This window comes from Anguilla rostrata, chromosome 14, assembly GCF_018555375.3.
Source record: "Anguilla rostrata isolate EN2019 chromosome 14, ASM1855537v3, whole genome shotgun sequence".
Taxonomy (NCBI): Eukaryota; Metazoa; Chordata; class Actinopteri; order Anguilliformes; family Anguillidae; genus Anguilla; species Anguilla rostrata.
The window spans coordinates 27,603,309-27,625,677 of NC_057946.1; the positions used below are offsets into that span (position 1 = coordinate 27,603,309).

The 22,369-nt window shown below is 42.6% G+C and overlaps 1 protein-coding gene across 1 annotated transcript in view; it reads left to right on the forward strand.

Moving 5' to 3' along the window:
• glis3 (GLIS family zinc finger 3) overlaps positions 1–22,369 on the forward strand; it is a 35,089-nt gene that overhangs the window by 1,102 nt on the left and 11,618 nt on the right. Inside the window, exons 2-5 of the mRNA XM_064308926.1 lie at positions 1,459–2,069; positions 8,310–8,733; positions 12,804–12,999; positions 16,018–17,185. Coding sequence (XP_064164996.1) covers positions 8,394–8,733; positions 12,804–12,999; positions 16,018–17,185 — 1,704 coding nt within the window. The 5' untranslated portion in view covers positions 1,459–2,069; positions 8,310–8,393. The remainder of the gene's footprint in view (positions 1–1,458; positions 2,070–8,309; positions 8,734–12,803; positions 13,000–16,017; positions 17,186–22,369) is intronic.

The following is a 22,369-nucleotide window of genomic DNA, read 5'->3' on the forward strand; positions in this document are numbered from 1 at the left end:
ATTTCTGGGTCACTGTGTAGCTAACGTGGCACCTGTTTAGCTTAATTATATATGGCACACAGCACATCAGTCCGGACATATCTATGAATTTTAATGCGTTTCAATAGTAATGACTGGATGCTCACTAATCGATAGAATGATGCCCCTGCATAGCATGTTGTATCGCAAAAGCGTTTCATGCTGTATGTAATGTTAGAATGTGGTGAATTTCCTTATTAAGTCTAACAGAATGTAGACTTAAACAATAAAAACTTATTCGTTATCATAATTGTCTTAGCCAATGTGATTGTTAAAATCCTTGGAGTGACTACTGACTTGCATCCTCGTGCTCATTGTTACACACAAAGTAGCTTAATATAATCCATATTCGAAGATATTGTCCTGCATGTTATAAAATTTCACTCTTAAATTTAGTATTGGGATGCTTAGCAAATGATCAAAGCACATATCATTCATGATGAGTTTTCAGTCACAAAAGAATGTCCCTTTCAGCAACTATTTAAATTGGGTAAATTTCACCAGAATTTGAGTGCCGATATAATTTCGTCGTACAAGAACAATTCAAAAAACGATGAATGCCGAAATGTGCAAATTGTATAACCACAGCTGAAGATCTAATCTGATCGTAGGCATGTGCATGTTTCCTGAATGAGGCCCAATGTGTCAGACGATGATTGACAAGAGCAATATTATCTCGAGGCCACATAATTACAGCAACGAAAATATCTTTGAAAAAGGGTTCGTTGTGCTTAACTGAATCAGAATTAAATAATAGTAAATGCTCACATGTGTAGTAGAATTTTCATAACATTAGTTTAGCAAACTATCAAATATTTGAATAAAGTCGTAAGATGATCGAACTGTTTTTCTCCACGATCAAAATAAACACTGATCCGAAATTAGTATAGTAGTAGTAGTAAAAGGGAAAAAAAAGAAAGTAAAAAAGAAAAAGAAAAAAGGAGCGTTATATTCACTGTTTCAGGTTCATCACGTGATAATGCCCAGGTTGTCCCTCGTTGCTTTAGAGCAAGTACCCAAAATTCCCCACTGTATTGCGTCACGTTGAAAGTAGACCAAGGAAATACGTTCTTCGATGACGCGCATGTGCCTTTTCCCTTATTAGGTTAGTTAGTTAAAAATTTCAGAATAAATATCCTCTTCGCAAGAAAACAAATCGTAATTTGTTGTGCTAACTTTGTTTTCCCACTGGAAACAGCTGACCCATTGCGCAGTTTTCGGAAAAATACGAGAATGGGGGTACGGATATATTTGTGCCCTGCAGTTACACCTGTTCGCTTGTGTTTTTAGGAAGCCCTGTCCTGTATATTCTGTTTTAAATAAAAATAAAAAAGGAAAATGGGTGGCCTGGGCCTCGAGTCTCCAGGGCAAATATAGGCCAAAAGCAACGTGTACGTATTAAGCACATGTGGGCGTTTGCTTTATATTTCATTTAAACAGACACGTTTAGCCGGTGGAGTGGGTGCCTGGGGAAGATCCAGGAGGGCGGTGGGGGACTGGGGAAAGGCTTTGGGGGCGGCCGGACACGATGGCGGAGACGGAGGTGTGTCAGCCAGATCACCTGACCGGGCTGCTGAAGGGAAGGGGATGGGGCCAGGTAGTGGATCATGTGGTGACCATGATCTTCCTCGAAGCCCTCATCCTCCACATCCTGGTCAAGATCCTGGACGTAAGCAGCCACGTCCAGAGTATCAGGCTGATGCCCTGCAGCTCCCCGCCTGTCTGCGAGTACAGGTACTCAAGGCCGATGGGCTCCTCTGCAAAGTGAGCCTGGATTAAAACTTGTGCCAAAACACGCATCCAAGGGAGAGTTGGCGCTGACATTAGGAAGCTACTCACCAGTGTGCTCGACAGGCTTGATGTGATCCTTGACCAGGGCCAAGCGCTGAGCTGGTTAAGGGAGTGCTGCCGGTGGCCACCGTAGCAGAGCAGAGGCTGCACTCGTCCCTCCACTGCGGCTGCGGCACGGTTCCATCTCACCAGTTCGTCCAGCAGGAACGCCTGGAAGTGCGAGGCGTTCTCACGATCTCCTGAAAATAAACAGAATGCATGTAAGCAAAGATGGAAATTTACCTTTACCAAAAATTATCTTAACAGTCAGGGTAGGTGGAGGTGTTCTCGTTTAGAGTGTCCTTGTTGGCCATTTGAGGGCTCTGGGACAAGTTGGTCTTCCTCCTTTCTCAACAGGGAAGAATGAGTAGTTCGCTTTGCATTCTCGCAGCCCTCATCATCTCTGGTCGAAAGTTATTAGACTGCTATTCATAAAGTTACCACAAGGGGTCACGATTTATTAACATCAGCATGTGTTTTCTTTGCCCACAGTATTTTCCTACCTTTAATCAGTTTAAATTCACAACACTTATTCCACTCATTTGTATATTAACATTTATACATTAAGCTCATGTCCCAAATTTGCTCAAGGCAAGGTAGAGCACTAGACATAATTTCAGTTTCTATGCTAATGGTAAGAATAACTTGGATGGTGTTACCAAATTCATGCTTCAGTTTTAAAAAGCAGTCGTGAAAATATTACAAAATGCTACTTCTTGTGACTGAATAAAAAAACTTACTTAATATAGTAAAGATTATGCTTCCATATAGGTGTACAGTTAACCTCTTTTTTACTATCTAATGTGGTGCAAACTGTTCCCCATTAAAAAACAGTCAAATCCTTAAAGTAACAATAGTAAACATCTTAACAACAATACTGTTTTACAGGTTTCAGCAAGTGCCTGAGTCTCAAATGATACAAAAATAAAAAAAGTAGAAAATGTTTTCTGTTTTTTTTGTGAACCCAGTACTTGGACAACACTTTTGGTCCGCAGATCATTTGTTCACCTGTTCCTCCCGTTCTCCTGTTCTGTTATTTAAAATACCGCAAAGGCTGATGGACAGCATGTATGTGCTTGTGGCGATCGCACTGCGTCTGGCACACAGCCAGAGTTCCTCTCCTCTCAGTTTCCAGGCATACCCGGTTACCTTCCCACATCACTATAAAATAAACAATGTGGTTGCCGTGCCAACCAAGTGGAAGGACTGACTGTTCAAACACTTCTGCAGCCTGCAAACATGCAGCACACAATACGGTCTGGGGCTGGGACAACCTAGGGAGGGAAGCAGGGAGGGAGGGGTGTACTGGGGCAGGTCATGAGCCAGTGTAGCACAAAATATGACTGGGGGTGGAGGTGGAGTGTGAGGCAGCATTAAAAAAAGATTAAATACATTTTTAGAGATTTCTATGAATGTGACACCAGTGTAACGATTCGTTAAAAGACAGACCACTAATAATAATAATAATAACACATGTAAATATATAATAATAATATATTATTATTTTACTATTATTATTATTTTATTTGTTGAAGTTAAAAAACACAACTACAATTACATTGTTTCATTAATTACCCATTGATAATGTCTCAGGTCAGATGTAAAGATCAAGAGTAAATCATCTGCATTGAGTTTGCTGGGGAAAGTAGTCAAATGGGCATTAAAAAGGGGATAAAATACTAAATTAAGTTTCTAGCCTGAACCTCTTTCTAGGGCGGCAGTGTAGCACAGTGGGTAAGGAACTGGGCTTGTAACCGAAAGGTCGTAGGTTCGATTCCCCGGTAAGGACACTGCCGTTGTACCCTTGAGCAAGGTACTACGAATTGCTTCAGTACATATCCAGCTGTATAAATGCAATGTAAAATGCTATGTAAAAGTTGTGTAAGTCGCTCTGGATAAGAGCGTCTGCTAAATGCCTGTAATGTAATGTAATGTAATGTAACCTCAAAGTAAGCAATGGCATGTGTGCAATTTCAATTCTTGTGTTGCATTGGTGATTGGAGGAGGGAGAACAACTACATACCATAGTGACAAAGAGGCCAACATTTTCAGTTTTTTCATATCCTGCCAGGCAAAGGTTAACAGATTTTGAATGTTCAAAAATACCTGTATTTTAAATTATTATTTCAATGTCTTTCCATTTTAGTAAGGCAAAAGTATTTTGCAAAGTCTAAAAATATTTATTCAATTGTATTTGTATAGCACATTTTACAGAGACAATGTCAATATGTTTTACAGCAAAACAGGAAATATGAAAATTGGAAGAATATGCATGGTCCACCAAAAAACCAGCAAATGATGCTTTAAAATGTTATTTCTGCAGTACTGTTTCTTGCTATGAATACTTTAATACCAACTTTAACTGAATCAAACCAAAAAGCCTGCCAGTTTATGCCTTTATCAGAGTTCTGCATCTTTCCCACTGGTATTCCTACAAAGACTGTTGATTGAGGCTTTATGCATGAGTGTGATCCTCAGGACTGAAAATAACATTCTAAACGGAACACAATGCTCCAACACTAGTCACACAGGCTACACGAAGTTTATAAATGACTAAATAGGATCTCATTATTAATACCCGCCCTCGAGGCAATGAGCAGAACGCGCATATTCTCCGAGGCTCACAAATGCGGACAGGGCTGTAGCGACTGAGATTTCCCATCAAAACCCACGGGGTTACCGAAAACAGAATCAGAGGAAAGCGTTGATATGGAGACAATGTAGAACGCGTAGAAGTTGGCTAGATATGCAGCTAATATCTGGATTTAGAGAAGGGCTTTACAATGTTTTAAGAACTCACACGGTGAAGGTACCCTGCGTCTTCTCATTCCCGAATCTACAAATCGTTTTGACATTTCAACTTTGTTGATACACTGCACATGATTCAAGTCCAGTTTCTGTCGAGGATATAATGGTTACCAGGTGAGTAGCGTACGTTTGTCATAAACATATCGCGACTAGCCAACTTTTTGTCAGTAATAGAGATAATAAATATAACTGACTGACCTATATAGATAAGCGAGCTGTCATGATTTAATACGCGTTTTTACATCCAGAGGTAAAATGTAAGTAGCCTATCAATTCATAAGATAGAGCCTGAATACCCAGGCTTGTTTAGAATAGTGTCGGTTTTTCAAAAAGCGAAATCCATGCATCGTTGACGAAGGCCTGCCTCTGTTCAAACCGTTTACATAAACTTAATAAACAAGCAATTATTTTTCATAATTTATATGTAGGCATGCCCTATTCTTTCATAGCTGCTTGTCTGATATGTCCTTGGGGGCCAAATGACAAGAATAGCGCCATGCATTTACACGAAGTTGCTACGATAACTTTTGCCATTAACAGTCCTATTCGCGGCATGGTGAGTATAGGGGCTCTTATTTGAAATTCGTAATTATGGTAATTAAATCCACGATTTCTACCAACTTATCAGAATGTAGGTATTCAAAAATGCAGCTGTATTGTTTATAAAAATTCTGGAATGGCATTTTAAAACAAATGAAACAGTAACAGAGATTTAGAGCGTTTTGCAACATTAATCATGTATTATCTAGGCTATGATTGCTGGTTAGCCCACCCGTTTAAAAAGTTACAAAATAAACATTTATTCCATGATATCTATAATTTATTTTCTTTCTTACTGCATGGAAAGCAGTTTTCGTTAATTATGGAATCCAACTTCACAGCACAGGCCGCCTTAACTAATATGTATAATAAATAACTACAAATAAATAACTAATAATCTTGATCTGATATCGACGTTGGTTACAGTGAACTTGAACAATACTATTAATGGCGTTTGCTTCCCTTAACCTTACCTTGAATGCTGCTTTCAAAATGATGTTGCCTATATTGAAATTCTGCAGTGGTATGCGTTTTTCATGTTATGATTTATGGTAGATTATTTAATGGTTCCTCTTCATGCGTAGTGTTGTTCGTTTTTGTTACCGCTAGGGGGTTGGGTGTGCCATGAACTCAAGGCAGGCAGTGTGCATGTCTTGGGTAGCGCTGGAACTCTGGTGGAACTCTGATGGAACAGTAACCAGCCGAACAAGAACTTCATCATGTAAACACACAATAAATTTAGCCGTCATACTGAAGGTTATAGTGAGATACTGAATCATTTGTTAGATTTGTTGATTTCAGAATCTCAAAATGGACATGGAAGTAGACTTTGCAGGGACATGGAGTGCACATGTGAGAGAGAATTACTTGCACACTAGAATTGACATGTGGAAGCGAAGGTTGAGCAAGGATATTTTGGAATAGGGGAATATAGGGTATGGGGTAAATGTGGAAGAGTGGAATGGGAATCAGGGTGGAGGGGGGGTGTATATTTATTGTAAAGATATGTCTTCAGGTTGCGATGGAAGGTATGGATGGACTGTTATGACTGAGGTGGGCTGGTTGTTCCACCAATGGAAAGCCAGAAGTGAGGAGAGTTGAGGCCGGATGGAGTGATGACTAGGCCACCGCAGGGAGGGAAGAGATAGGCACCTGGGGGCAGCAGAGCATAAATCACGGGTTAGGGTGTAGGGCTGGGTCATGGCATGGAGGCACTGTTTCAGTATGTGGATGGGCCCCATGGTCTGGTATCTGCTGAGACACTGTTCCAGTGTGTGGATGGGCCCCATAGTCAGGTATTTGTTAAGACACTGTTCCACTGTGTGGATGGCCCCCTGGTCTGGTATCTGTTAAGACACTGTTTCAGTGTGTGGATGTCCCCTATAGTCTGGTATTTGTTATGGTGCTGTTTCCAGGGTTTTTCCTGCAATGAAATGTCTTAGGTGGCTGCCTAAGCGTTTCATTTTTTGTAGCCTACATCTCAATGCACTGTGGTGGTCTCTTGATGACCAGCTCTTTATATTCTAAATTTAGCTAAATGTAGGGAGATGATGCATCAATTAGATGGTGGTAGTACAGCTGGACACAGTAAACACACTGAAACCCTGGTTTGAGTGTGTTGATGGGCTCCGCCATCTCATATCTGTTGAGGTACAGTTCCAGTGACCAAAACAGACCTGGCTGTACCAGTGTTGACTGGGGCAGGGCGGAGCTTGTTTGGCTGTAGTGCCGGTCAGTGGGATGTGTCTGACTCATTAGGCATCAGTGGCCCCTAGTCTTAATTGAACACCCGCAGTCTGCATGGGCACAATACTGCACAGTAAGTTTCTTCCTCTGACTTAATAACTGATGGACCAGACAGTAAAGACAAGGAGTGGGTGACCATTTCAAGGGGAGCATATGCTTGTCTAACCCTCTCCCAAGTTGAGGAGAAATTCAGAATTCCAAATCCACTCGACTCGTCATGCAGCCGGCAGCCAAAGCTGAGTGGGCCAACTTTTCCATTTGGATTTTTATGCAAAACATAGCGTAAGGTGTCATAATGACGAGAACAGGCCATTCGGCCCAATAATGCAAGCCATTTTCCTGACTGAATTGTACCTAGTGCTCTGTTTACCTACAGACTAGATGGTATCTAACACCATATCAGACATTTTCAAACCGCAAGTTGCCACTCAAAAGTGTCCGGAGTGGCACATTAAAGTGCAACTTGTGGCATGTAATATATAAGCTTGTTTTGCTTCTTTTCTGCTGTTATGGAAATGTGAATCTACGGTGTCCTGTTCCAATCATACATATTTATCAAAACAAACAAAACACTGAAATGGTTTGTTTAGGACACATGATAGGTAAACACTGACTGCCTCCTTTAACAATACAAGAGGTGATTAACGTTAATGATTTGTGCATTTTTGTTTGAAGAACAAACACCATGAACATGCTGACGTTATCTTACCTTGTGTAGGATGACACGTAACAGCTATTTATGGCTTGGCTGGCAGCATGGGGTTCAGGTCTTTCTGTCGTCAGCCATGATGGAGTAATATGTAATGTTGGTCCGGATAAGGAAACTACTGAATTCACACGCACCTGACAGGGTTCTGTTCGCACTTCCTGCATTAGCTGGGCATCATTGACCTTCCTGTTAACACAAGGAACAGCAGGAAGCAGAGTGGACCCAAATTATATCGAGATTATAAGTCAATTATTTTCCAAGCTGCATCCGTCCTTACTTTAGATTTTAGTTTTGTATCTATCAATTCTATATTTCTGTTTTTATTTATTTTCATGCATTTCCTTGATTATGAATTATGACTTCTCCCTGAAGTTTGATCAGTGAGTCGGTACATTCCCTTGTTTGCGTAAAAGTGTCTTCAGTAAAACATGTACCTCCCATGTATATCCAGTTTTTTTTTTAGTTTGGTTTGGGTTATAAGTTAGATCATTTTTGTGTCCATGTGTGAAACAGCTTTATTTCCTGACTACTGTTAATTACTCAGTAAATATCCAGCTGTATGTATTGAATATGATGTTTGAAAACAGCAAAACAGTGCAAGTGGCTCTGGATGAGAGTGCTGCTAAGTGAGTAAATGTAATGATCTTATCTGCACCAGTATGCAGGCTGCTGATGATCAGACGTCCTGGAGAAGATGCAGTTTTAAAGAGGACTCCCAGTGAGAGCAGCAGCTGCGGTGGATATGAACGGGGTGTCCCCCTCCAGCCTGCCCCTGTCCCTGAGCCTGATCTCTGGCCAGGAGGTGCCCCCCATCAGGGTGCACGAGTGCTCCCCGTCCCACTGCGCCACGCCCGGGCCCACCATTGCCGTGACCTCGCCGTCACCTGGCTGCGGGACCCGTGCAAACCCCGCCCTGCTCCCTGCCCTGGGCCTTAGGAAAAAGCTGCTGACCAACGGAAAGGACCTGAACATGCTCAGCGTCCCTCAGCTGCCGCGGAAACAGGCCCCCTCTCTTCCTGTTCCCGACACCTCCTGCACCACTCCGGAGCTCCAGTCACAGTTTTCAGGCAGCAGCGTCACAGGTAAGCCGTTGCTTGGCAACTGTAGAACGTACCATGTATTTTTCTTGTCTGGGACTCACATAACGTATGGAAGGAGGGTCAAAGGTCAATGCACACTTGCAGATTTGTAGTGTTTATAAATTAATACAAAACTGAATTACATTTAATGTTAATTTTTAAAAATGTGTACATTTTTCGGTAACACTTGAATTGGCATTAACTAATGTAGTTCTTGACATGAGTTAGTGATATACGAATACATTAATTAAGCATGAAATATAGTTAGTCGTTAACAAATACATTAACCAATGTATTAGATGCATGGTTATTTATACATTAGCAATAATAATAATAATAATACATTTACAAGTCATTTTTATTGAATGGAATGGATTTTAAAAATTAAAAGTGATCCATGTAACATTGTGTCTGGGGCATTGTTAGACCCATTATTTGTTTCAGACAGGATCCTGTTATAAGTACTTGAGCAAGACAGGCTTTTAAAAATGGTGCACATATTTAAATTATTCATTTGCAGAATTTTAGAACAGTTGAAAATGGGGGATTCAACATAAAAACATTGGTTTCTGTGAAATGGTAAAATATGTATGCAATGCCCTTAAATAAAAAAGGATTGTCTGTACTTCTGTCTCAGCTTGTGATCTCAAGTCCAAATGCCTTAAGCAAAAAGTAAATAAATAAACACATTTTGCTCTACCATTCCCATAAGTTTCCAAAGCAAAATGAGGTAAAGTTTTTTAAAGAGGCCAAATACTCAGTGCCTGAAGGGTAACAGTGTCTAAAAGTATGACAACATATGTCAAACATGAACAAACTGCACCTGCCAAGAGAAGCAGTGGTCACAAGTCTTCGACAGGGACATACGGACACGTAACAGGATAGCTGCTAAACCCCATAGCTGCTAAACCCTTAACTGCAGCGTCAAAATGGCCACGGACTTGAACCTCTGTGACCTAGTTTCATCAAAAACTGTTGTGAGTGTTAAATGTTGTGAGCTTCACAGAGTTGGTATTTTTGGCAGGGCCACCATTCTGAATCCACTCGTATCTAAGGCTAGTGCACAAAGGGGCATAGAGCGGTGGAAAAATCTAAAATGGACTTGTCTTGAGCAGTGTTTCGTACATCTTGGTGGATTTACATTTGAGTTAAGCCAAAGGAAGCCTTCAACCCATAATGTCTCTTGTTAGCTGTTAAGCATGGTGGTGGATCTGTACTGGTATGAGTAGTGATCTCATGGGAGTCATTCAGTCCGATAATGGCTCTACATGGTTGCTAAGGAATACGAGGCTATTTTACAAGTGCAGGCCCGAACACTGTTCCCTCATGATGTCCCCATATTACAAGATGATAAACCCCCAAACACACTGCTTAACAAAGTTTCACGAACACTAGGAAGAAGTCAAATGCCTTCCATGACCTCCACAAGCATCAGATCATCAGTGAACAGTTGCGGAAAGTTTTGGAGAGCAGAGTGGAGATAGATTTCTAGATTTATATCTTCTTCATCCCTCAAAAACCTGGAGGCCCTCTGGAAGAATGGTCATGTATCCCATTACACGCAGTTCAGAAGTTGTGTGACAGGATTCCAAGAAGGACTGAAGCTGTTCTGAAAATGAAGTGTGGCTCTAGTCCTTATTAGTTACCTGATATTCATATATTGTTTGGTGTTTCCATTGTTTTATCCTGTACGTGCCCTGTATGTGTGTGTGTGACGTATATATTATGTATATATAGACATGTATATATGTATTGCCAGAGGGAGACCATGGCCAAAATAAAGGAAACACTAATATCAAAATACTGTGCCTGAATCCCCAAATTCCTTAAATTCAGGCAAATGGCATTATGGTTGTGTTAGGGTAAAACATCGACATGCTGTAGCATAGAAATGATTTTGGCTACTATGGCTAGAAAAGAGGTCTCAGGGACTTTGAAAGAGGGGTGATTGTTAGACCAGGAGCATGGTCTAACATGCGAGTGTGAGTGAGTGAAGAGGTGCAAAGAACAGATAGGGTGTACTGAGCACTGGAGAAAAAAACATGTTTGGTCACAGGAGTGATCCTACACCATGTTCCCAACAAACTGTTGAGTGCATATGTGGCACTCAGCAGAACTGTGGAAACTTGTAGAGCCAAGGCACACTGAAGCTGTTCTGGCAGCACAGTGCTTTTATCAAGACACTTTACGTTTGTGCGTCCTTTATTTTGGCTGTTACTTCTATACATTTCATATACATATACATACATATTCCAAACAAGCGACCTCTTCTGTTTATATGCCTATATATATATATATATATATATATATATATATATATATATATGTGTGTGTGTGTGTGTGTGTTTGTATGTATGCAAATGTATGCTTGTTGATAACGATAATGGAATCATTTTTGTTTGTTTGCTTTGCTTTAAGCTATTGTGTTTTTTTGAATACTGTCTTCTTTCTGGGTCTTTAAAATGAAAATCAATGAAATTGTTTTGTCTACTGTAAAATAAATAAATAAATAAAAAACTAACAAAAAAGTAAGTGAACCCCACTATAGATGTTCTGTAGGGGGGCCAGGCATTGGGAGCTCTTCTGTAGAGACCGTAGAGCTCGATGGGGCGATGGGTCCTGCCCAACTGCATGGCTGATTCACACACACACCCCAGCCTTCATACTTCACTTCACTTCAATATGGCCCCGGCAGCTCCTGCCATGTCTCCGCCCAGCCTTTTCTCCAATATTTATTGATATTTAACCAAGCAGAAAGCTTGTTCAAAATGAACCGTGGAGGCTAAAAGAAGGGGGTGGAAAAAAAAGCTCTTCGGTAATTAACAGAGCAGAAAGTGTCTCAGAATCACAGGTTTGTTACGCGGATTTGTGTTCATGCGTATTCATGTGTTTTTCTTTTACAGTCGAAATAAAAAGGACGACTTTTTTTGTCGGTGTCCTATTTGTCGAAGACAACTGTTTCAAGGGTGCTCAGACTTTGAAGAAATCGGACCGTTCTGGGTCTGATACAAATGGAAATAATGCCGCTCTCCCTTTCCCGCTAAATCCTTCTGTGTCTGTATCTCACGTTTTTTAACTCAGTGTTTTAGTCCATAATGCGAACTTGACTATTGACTATTCCTAACTGTGTTTTAAAATCTCTCTGTCACTCATAATTTGTACAAGATTAGCAATAATTCTTTAGGACAGTATGTCAAATTTAGTGACTGTCGCACAAAATATGGCTATGCAAATCAATAATAAATAAAAAGGACATTTTTTGTGTGCATAAATGTTCCTGTAAATGTAATGGAATCTCTCAAGAGTGTTTATATTTTTACTTAATATTTGCTTAGTTTGTTATTCATAACCAGTGCTACCGAGGCAGCTTATAACATGTATGGTTAAAAAATTCATAATGAGCTAGTATCATATGTTTGTTGATGCAGTCAGTAGAATGATTAGTTCCTCATAGCCGGTCTGAGCCTCAGTACTACTACAGTTACTACTACTATTACTACTACTACTACTGCTAATACTACTATTACCATTACTACTACTACTACTACTACTATTTATCTATCTGTTGAATAAGAGTGAATTTTTTTCCTTTTTCATTTTCTCTATATCTTTCCCTTCTTTGTAAAATGTAACATTTTCAGTGTATATGAAGTGTGCGCTGTGTGTTTATCTAGTTTTTCCAAAGTCAGTCTGCGAGACTCAATGCAGGGTCCGCATGCCAAGTCCTCCTAGTCCCTGCAGGTTTAACATTAACCCCGTTGATGTAAATTAATAAGGAAAGAACTGGGTAGGTGGTTTTTGATATTTCAACATTGGGGTCTTAATCATTAACGTTTCACCTGGCGCTGCCGCGTTTGGAGGTGAAGCACATATTTGCCGTTCAGCACTTTACAGGTATATTTTTTTCAGTCCGACATTTTGCTTTTTATTGCAGTGAAAGCTATTGTAACTGTTGCCGTTCCCTCAGGACCAAACTTCGGAGTTTCGTTCCTCAGACCTTTAGGGGGAGGCGGATCGCACAGTAGCGGCTGGCTTTAAACGTCCTCTTCTCCTCCTCCTCCGCCCCCTGGCAGGTAGCCTGTCTCTGGGACCCTGCTGCCGGATGTTAGGGCGCTATGGCGCGGCTGCAAACCTGATGGTGACCAACAGCCCCATGCTGGGGCACGGCGCGGTGCCCCTCCAGCCTGGCCAGGCCGGCATCGCAGGTCCCCGCGCCCCACACTGCCCCCCGCACCCCGGGGACCTGGCACTGCCCTACACCGACGCCAGGTCAGCTGCAATATGGACTCTCTTTCTTCTGATTAGCTTTGAATATATAACAAATATACATATATACATATATATCAAATAATAAATAACTAATAAATAATAATAAATAATAGTAATAATAATAATAATAATAATATAGTAACTTTATTTGTGTTGAATTGATCGCCAGGCAGCTGCAATATGGACTCTCTTCTGACTAGCTTTTAATCTCCACCACCACTACTACTCACAAAAAATAACACATAATAATAGTACTTTATTGTGTATAGAACTGATCGCCAGGTCAGCTGCAATATGAACTCTCTTCTGACTAGCTTTTAATACTACTACTACAAATAATAATAATAACAACAATAATAATAGTAACTTTATTTGTGTATAGAATTGATCACCAGGTCAGCTGCAATATGAACTCTCTTCTGACTAGCTTTTAATACTACTACTACTAAAAATAATAATAATAACATAATAATAATAGTAGCTTTATTTGTGTATAGAATTGATCGCCAGGTCAGCTGCAATATGGACTCTCTTCTGACTAGCTTTTAATTATACTACTACTACTACTACTACAAATAATAATAATAATAATAATAATAATAGTAACTTTATTTGTGTATAGAATTGATCGCCAGGTCAGCTGCAATATGAACTCTCTTCTGACTAGCTTTTAATACTACTACTACTACAAATAATAATAATAACAACAATAATAATAGTAACTTTATTTGTGTATAGAATTGATCACCAGGTCAGCTGCAATATGACTCTCTTCTGACTAGCTTTTAATACTATACTATACTATATTACACTAAATAATAATAACATAATAATAATAGTAGCTTTATTTGTGTATAGAATTGATCGCCAGGTCAGCTGCAATATGGACTCTCTTCTGACTAGCTTTTAATACTACTACTACTACTACTACTACTACTACTACTACTACTACTAAAAATAATAATAACTGTATTTGTGTGTAGAGCGCTTTTCCTGCTTGGTGCAGAAAGTGCCACAGGGCACAATTGTAGATATGTGATGTCTGTTTTTGTGCCATGTATATAATTGTTAGGTAACTGGGCTTGCAACTACGAGATTGAGGGTTCAATTCCAAGGTGAGACACTGCCATTGTTCTCTTGAGCAAAGCGCTTAACCTGAATCACTTCAGTAAATATCCAGCTGTATGAATGGATTGTATATAAGGAGAGTAGGCTTTGTAGGTTACTCTGGATGAGAGTGTTTGCTACATGCTAAAAATGTAAATAGTGCAGTTGTGAAAGATGGTCCTATTATTGCTTCTGCTTCAAAAAGGTTGTTTGAATCTGTATTTTTTAAGCTTGGTGATTAAAGGTTTGTTTTGTTTTATTTATTTATTTCCACAGTATTTCTGTGTAGGCATGTGCAGCATGTAAGGCTTGTCTCATGTCTCATGTCTGCTTTCAGAATAGGTCGGTGAGAGTCAGATCATTTTTGCCATTCTATGATTCTGACTTGATGGAATAAGATTGTGATCCATGCGTTGAGTTTCTCTCTGTTGATTTGCTGTGAAGCTGTGTAGTGCTGCCTGAAATGGTAAGACTGGCTCAGTCTGGTACAGAACTCTGTTGCTAGCCTTGGTCTCATGTCACAGCTATCCTCTAGGTGTACGCTTAATGGATGTGTGCTGACATGGCAGCTGCTACAGGCGTTTAGTAGAAGCCCCCAGCGTTGTTGCTTATGGCTTCCACGTTGAACAAGAGCTCTCAACACCAACAACCAGGCATGGTTGAAATGCCTGGGGAAAGAATGCATTAGAACTTGTTTGATGCAAACACATTGGGAATAGACGTTATTCAAAACTGTGATTTGTTCGTAACATAAAATGTTATGTCAAAATTAACACATTTTAATAATTTGAATTTTATTGATTGAAATTGTTAGATACATTGCAGTAGGCTTATTCTGGAAATGGCTACTCTGGTTTTATAGTAGTATGTTGGTTAACTAATAAGCAAACGTGCAATATATATGAATCCCATTAGAACATCCTTTTTTTCTACGAAGTTCATTTTCAATGATAATCTTCACCATAGCCTGTTTGTAAAGCTGAGAAGTGGTTTGACCATGTGTTAAAACTGAATGTATTATCTCTGATTTCTGGAAATACAAGCCCAGTTCAAATATCAGACAGCCTTGCTGAAGTTACTGTACCTGTACATCACAACGTCAAGCGCCTTAAATCGAGAGAGAGGGCGTGGCTTATATTACACCTGCAGCTTTTTTTTCATAGCACTGTTTCCCTGGAAAGGGTCAGACAAATGATGATTAAATTACCTGAAGACATTAATGTCTGTCATTGATTAATCTTTATTTTTTTTATAGCCAAGTGAGAGCTCTGAGGAATGTCTAAGGAATGTGAAGTATGTGGGAAGTTAATGAGTGCAGCTTCTGAAATGAAATGTCACCCGCCTTATAAAGCGCCGAGAGCGCCACTGAACAAACATAAAGGTCGTCCCACTTCTCCAGAACTGGAGGAGGAGGAGGAAGAGAGGTTTCACCGAAACACTCCTCCGCTCAATTACGTTACATGCATTCATTTAGCGGACGTATCCCGAGTGAATTATGTGAGAGAACGTAAATGCGTCCATCAGAGTTTTATATGAGAAACAGTAACAACTTTACCAGCCTACCAAATGCAAATGCCCATCATTGCGGCACTAAATTTAAGTTAACTATGCCAAGCTAGAACCATGATACAGATCATAAATACTCACCGATAACATCCATAGCAAGCCATAAAAACATAAAAAACCAAAACGACTTGAATTGAGTGCATAAAATACAAGCGCTATGGGATGTAGATCAGAGGGAACCAAGATGCAATCTGAAGATGTGTGTTCTGCCCATTTCTGAAGATGTAGAGTAGTAGTTTCAAGAGCAGTTGGGCTTCTGATAGGGTCTATCTGATGGGGTTGGATAGGGCTGTGGGTGTATCATTTAATCCAAATTAAAAGCAGTTCCTGCGTTTCTGGCCGTAGGTCAGTGCTGTCCAGAGAGTCCTTGGCGTCCACCACCCTGAGCTTGGCAGAGAGCGGCCGTCAGGAATGGCCTTATGGGTACCGCGTGCTGCCCCCCCTGCCCAGCCAGCAGAACTCCAGCCAGGGGAGCGGGGACGCCGAGCGGTCGGGCGTCCGCCCGGGAAGCGGCAGGTCCGGGGCCACCAGCATCTCCAACTCGGCCTCCCTGCCCTCCTACCTCTTCAGCGGGGACGTGGCCGGAGGGTCCCTGGTGCCCAGCCCCCGCCACTCGGCCCGCTCGAAGAAACGGGCGCTCTCCATGTCCCCGCTGTCCGACGGCATGGCCATCGACTTCAACTCGGTCATCCGCACCTCCCCCACGTCGCTGGTGGCCTACATCAACGGCTCGCTGCACTCCCCGGCCTCGCGCCCCGCCCTCTCGCCCCTGCAGCCCGAGGTGTACGGACACTTCCTGGGCGTGCGGGGGAGCTGCATCCCCCTGGCCACCGCCGGCTGCCTCAGCCCCTGCGCCCCCGCCTTGCCCGGCCCGCCGCTGGCCCTGCCCGCCCCCGACGACGACTGCCTGCGCATGCAGAGGCTCGAGCTGAGGGGGGCGCTGGAGAGCAGGGCGCAGCTGGTCAACATGGTGGTCCAGCACCAGCATTGCGCTCCGCCCCCGTCGTCCTCTCCGGAGCTACCGAGCGCGCTCCCCAAGGGCTTCCCGCCGGGTTCGCCTCACCGACGGGAACTGCCCGTCGCCAGGACGCCCACCCCCGCGCCTCCCCAGGGTCCCCCACCGCCGTACCACTCCCACCAGCACCTGCGGAGGCCCCAAAATGGCTTCCTGGAGTGTCCTCAGATGCCCGCGTCCGACCTGCTGCTGCCCCCCGGGCTCGGTTCCGAGCTGCAGCCCCTCCCTCCCTGTCCTCTGCTGGAGGAGGAGCCGGAGGCGGAGCCCAGGGACTCCAGCAGGGGGCACTGCTGCCGCTGGATGGACTGCAACGCCGCCTACGACCAGCAGGAGTCCCTGGTGAGGCACATAGAGAAGCTGCACATCGACCAGCGCAAGGGCGAGGACTTCACCTGCCTGTGGGCGGGGTGCCCACGCAGACACAAGCCCTTCAACGCCCGCTACAAGCTCCTCATCCACATGAGGGTCCACTCCGGAGAGAAGCCCAACAAGTGCACGGTACGCGGGGGGCGTGGGGGAGGGGAGCTGGGGGCATGTAGTGTAGTGGCCAATCAGAAAGCTTTCCACCTTCCCTTTGAGTGAATGCATCACTTAGCCTGGCTGTTCAGAGATTGTTGATGTAAACTCGCAGTCCTGGCCTGTGTATCCTTCTAGCCAGCAAGTTTTAGCCAGCAACATTCAGTTTCTCTGAAATAGACACTCATATGCTATATTTACTGTTATACATACTGTTTTAGGAGTACAAGATATAAAAGCTCTTGAGAAATTACAAAGAAGGGCAGAAAATGATGGTTCCAGATAAGAAATGCAAAAAAAGTGAATGGTTCCAGATAAGAAATGCAAAAAAATTACAAGTGTAGACTTACAAGATTTTAGACACCCAATCTGTTCAGGCGGTAAAGAGCGATTTGTTGAGGGGTTTAATTGATTGAGGGATTCAAATTCATAAACCTGAATAACGGTGAGCTAAAAAGTTCTGTAAGCAAAACAAGAAGTCTATAGATGTGAATCAGCTAATGGTGAATTCTGATTGGATGCCCGGAAGATGATTGTCAGTGCGTGGAGACGCTTGTCAGGTCTTGCAGCGCTAGCAGAGACCCTCGGGGTGTTCAAGTCCGGGCTTGAATCAACAGGAGGCCAAATAGTGTATCGCCATTCAGACTTGAGTAAAGGCCATTACAGTAGTCAGGTCGTGAGTAGATGAGGGTATACCTTTTTCTGTGTCTTGAAATGAGAGAAAACACCTAAATGTAGTTCCTAAATACATTCCTGTACACTTGGGATGCCTCAATATGTAGCTAAAAACACGGCTTTAAATCAAATGTTACTACGAATGCTTTTACGTGAATGGGAATTGGGAATTATAACACCCAAACTTGTGTGAATAAGGTATGTTGCATCGTACCTAGTAGCATGTTTTACTTCTTTTTTTGCAGTTGACCTGTCAGTTAATCAAACTGACATTTTTATATCACAGTCATTTATGAAAAACAGAAACAAATATAGTTTTGTATAATTTGGATAAAAGTGAGAAGACATGCAATTCTTCTGGATTATTTGATCAATGAGTAACATATAACAACGAATTGGTCCTAATATGGATCCCTGTGGTCTGTGTGATGCCCGTGGTGCTCCAGAGCTGCAGGGGGTCACTGAGTATTGAGCTGTAACTTCTGTCTGCTGCGAGTCGCTGCCAAAGTGTAAGAGTCTATGAGTGATGTAGTGCTTTTTAGACTTGACCACAGTGGGCCAGCTGCCAGTGGGGGGGGGGGGGAAACGCACAATTCAGACATATTTTTAAAACAGCAGTTTAAAGTACAGTACTAATCTCATTGTGCGCTGTCGCGCTTGCTAATTTGGGAGGATTTACGAGGAGAAAATATAACGTCATCAGTCGGAGTCTTTTTCTTTTAGCGCAGGCCGTGGGCTAATTAGCGAAGGCCTGCGGTAATTGACATGGGAGTTGACTCAATGATGTCGTTATTAATTTGGGACAAAGGCATTGTGGCTAAGGCCTGGCATGCACTCAGCCTTGCTTCCTGCCACAGTGCACATACTGAGGCAGAGAGCTGTCACAGCAGTCAAGCCTGGTGATGAGAGGGGCTGGGCTCGTGTCCACTAATGAAGGGTCCTGTTTTGGACTGAAGCGTTGGCTCTGTTTCAGCTAATACTAGCCATTCTGTTCTGTACTGGCTGGTGAGTTAGTGAGGTGGGATTCTACACTGGAGACTGAGCTCAGGTAGGGTTCTATGCCGGAGACTGAGCTCAGGTAGGGTTCTACGCTGAAGACTGAGCTCAGGTAGGGTTCTACACTGGAGACTGAGCTCAGGTAGGGTTCTACACTGGAGACTGAGCTCAGGTAGGGTTCTACACTGGAGGCTGAGCTCAGGTAGGGTTCTACACTGGAGGCTGAGCTCAGGTAGGGTTCTACACTGGAGACTGAGCTCAGGTAGGGTTCTACGCCGGAGACTGATCTCAGGTAGGGTTCTACACTGGAAACTGAGCTCGGGTAGGGTTCTACACTGGAGACTGAGCTCAGGTAGGTCTACACTGAGGCTGACTCAGGTAGGTTCTACACTGAGCTGAGCTCAGGTAGGTCTCATGAGACTGAGCTCAGGTAGGGTTCTACACTGGAGGCTGAGCTCAGGTAGGGTTCTACACTGGAGACTGAGCTCAGGTAGGGTTCTACACTGGAGACTGAGCTCAGGTAGGGTTCTACACTGGAGACTGAGCTCAGGTAGGGTTCTGCACTGGCACACTGGAGACTGAGCTCAGGTAGGGTTCTACACTGGAGGCTGAGCTCAGGTAGGGTTCTACACTGGAGACTGAGCTCAGGTAGGGTTCTACACTGGAGACTGAGCTCAGGTAGGGTTCTACACTGGAGACTGAGCTCAGGTAGGGTTCTGCACTGGCACACTGGAGACTGAGCTCAGGTAGGGTTCTGCACTGGCACACTGGAGACTGAGCTCAGGTAGGGTTCTACACTGGAGGCTGAGCTCAGGTAGGGTACTACACTGGAGACTGGTCTCAGGTAGGATTCTACACTGGCTGAGTCATACTTGTGATGTAGACTGTATACTGCTGGTGTTTGGGGCCTTTAAAAAACCATTGCACATATATTATTTTTTTAGTTTGAGGTGCACAGGGCACAAGGCGGACTCCTCATCCAAACCGGAGAAAACTTAACATACTACTAAAATGAGTAGAGTCCAAAAATTCCCAATCCTCGCTTCATTTCATTGCTCTGAAACTGTCAATCATTAACAGTGCACATACTTGTGGTCAACCTTTTGCTCTAAACACTTACTTATTACTCGGAACCAGACCTGTTTCCATGGAGGCTTAAATCATTGGATGGTTTGGTGCACCATGTAATCGTACACTAAGGAGGAAAATATTCAGAGTCATCACCCTGCCAAAAAATAATAAAACTGCATGCCATTAACTGCCTTGGTTCAGAGAACCTGATAGCTGGTCAACACAGTTGCTGAAGTCCTTCTTTGGACATTATCTCAAGGATGATTGACTGCAAATGCACAGAACAATGGCTGACAGATACCAGAACGTGTCACGTTGGTGTTAAACTGACTTTGAGGCACATCATGCTCACATAGACACACTGAGCGTGCCGCAACATGTCCTGGCTGCTCTTACATTTTTATTGGTCCCTGAGGTTAGGCTTCCTGGACCAGGAATGAGAAATATTCCAGAACTGTGATAATTTTGTCTGGTCAAACAAATGATTAATAAAAGATCCTAACATTGACATAGTTAATATCTAATAAACCCTGTAAAACAGAACAAAAAGAGAATGCTTCAGTAAACGAGAGACAGTAACTATATGCAAATCAGAGGCTACTACAGAAGCGTGGCTCATTCAATAATTAAACAAAGAGTATCCCAGCATGCATGTATAAAAATGCTTGGCTAGCAGGATTAGACATGAGCAGACCTTAGTGACATTGAGAGGGGCCATTGTTGAGGTATCTTTGGCAGGGACTTAAGTGACCTAAGGGGTGGGGTGATGTTTGCTACTGGCTAAATTTCAGGCACAGGATTCTTGTACATTGGATAAAATAAATTTTGGCCTATGATGTAATTCAACTTCATGCACAGAATGCGATTGGTGGAGCAAATAAAATCTGTGTACATTTTGTACATCATAATCAATGCGTATATGTACCCTATATGTCAAATTTGACTTGATTTAACATTAACAACGATCATAAAGGACCTCAATTAGTGTCATACACAGCAGTTGTATGTGTTTTGGTAATCTATATACAACAGAAATTTTAGAAGATCCTGCTGTGTCAGTACAAACACATAAACAATTGCTATAATCATCTCATGCTTCCCGTGAAGAGATGTGTTTGGTCTGTTAAGAAATAAAATGAACAAAAAAATCACGTGTGAACATTTGATAAATAAAGGTCACTGGAGTTGAAGTTTAGATGTTACATTTCAGTTACGTTTTAAGGGCACTTGTTTAAAGCACTAAAGCAGCAGTGCTCTTGAGTTACCATGGATACACTAGAGAAAGAATTCTCTCCTGTTGACAGGCATGAGGGATATGCGGAATAACCACCAGAACAGAGCCGGGTACCAAGCACAGCCCCTTCCAGGCACAGAGTCAGTCCTCTAAAGAGCATGAGGGATGTTTGTCTCTTTGTGGTTGTTCCCTTAATAAAAGTTTACAGCCTTGGCGGCTGCAGAGCCATTTCTAGCACCACAGGGGGCGCTGTGATGAGGAATGTAGTCAGGCGTCTCTCTAATACTCGCTGACTGCTGACTCCACTGCATTCTTTGATATCTCACCCCTGTTTAATGTGTACAAAGCCAGATTGGGCGCTACGATTTAGCATAGTGTGACTGTGATCTTTCTGATGCTGCTGTGTGTGCAGGAAGTGCTGTTAGCTGGTGGGTTACATCTTACAGACCTCTCTAGGTCTTACAGGTTTGGTGAGAGTGGCTGCATGTAGTAACTAGAGTGCAGGTTGGATATCGCTGTTAGACCTTTCAAAATCAGTCTACCACATCTGAATTAACTTTGTAGAGACCAAGCCCTAGAAATGTGTTGCATATAGTTCAGTTGTTAATATGCGTGTTAATCAATAGAGAATACAGGTTATTACTGAAAACAAAAGGAAATACAATTGCAAAGTCATTTAGTTGGCTGTTCGGCCACCACCTGGCTGCCTGTGCCTTAAGTGGTGATGTCATTCCCTCGGAATTCAATGCTGACATCATTGTAGACAGTTTTGCTCATGAAACATTAGCTATTTAGGTCACTGAAGCTGCCCTTTGTCCTTGGCACTTTCTGTCCATACAAATGGTGCCAGACCTGTACAGCAAGACTTGTAGGCAGTGAGCAAACTTCCACTGTATCTCTGCATCTTTCCTTATACATGTGTTAGTGCTCACAAATGGCACATATTGTTAACCTACCTGTTTGACCCTGTTCGCCACTGCATGGTGCATGATGGAGAGGAGTTGAGTCCACAAAGATGGCTACTTGTCAGCCGAATAGAAAGGTTTATATGCGTGTGTGTGTGTGTGTGTGTGGGGCAACATCTTACACCTTTTTAAAGCATTCCGCACTATTAAAATGCAGTTAACTGGCTTGCTTTATCAGATTTATTTTGACATCAAGGTGCTGTGATTGCAACATGAAGATCCTGT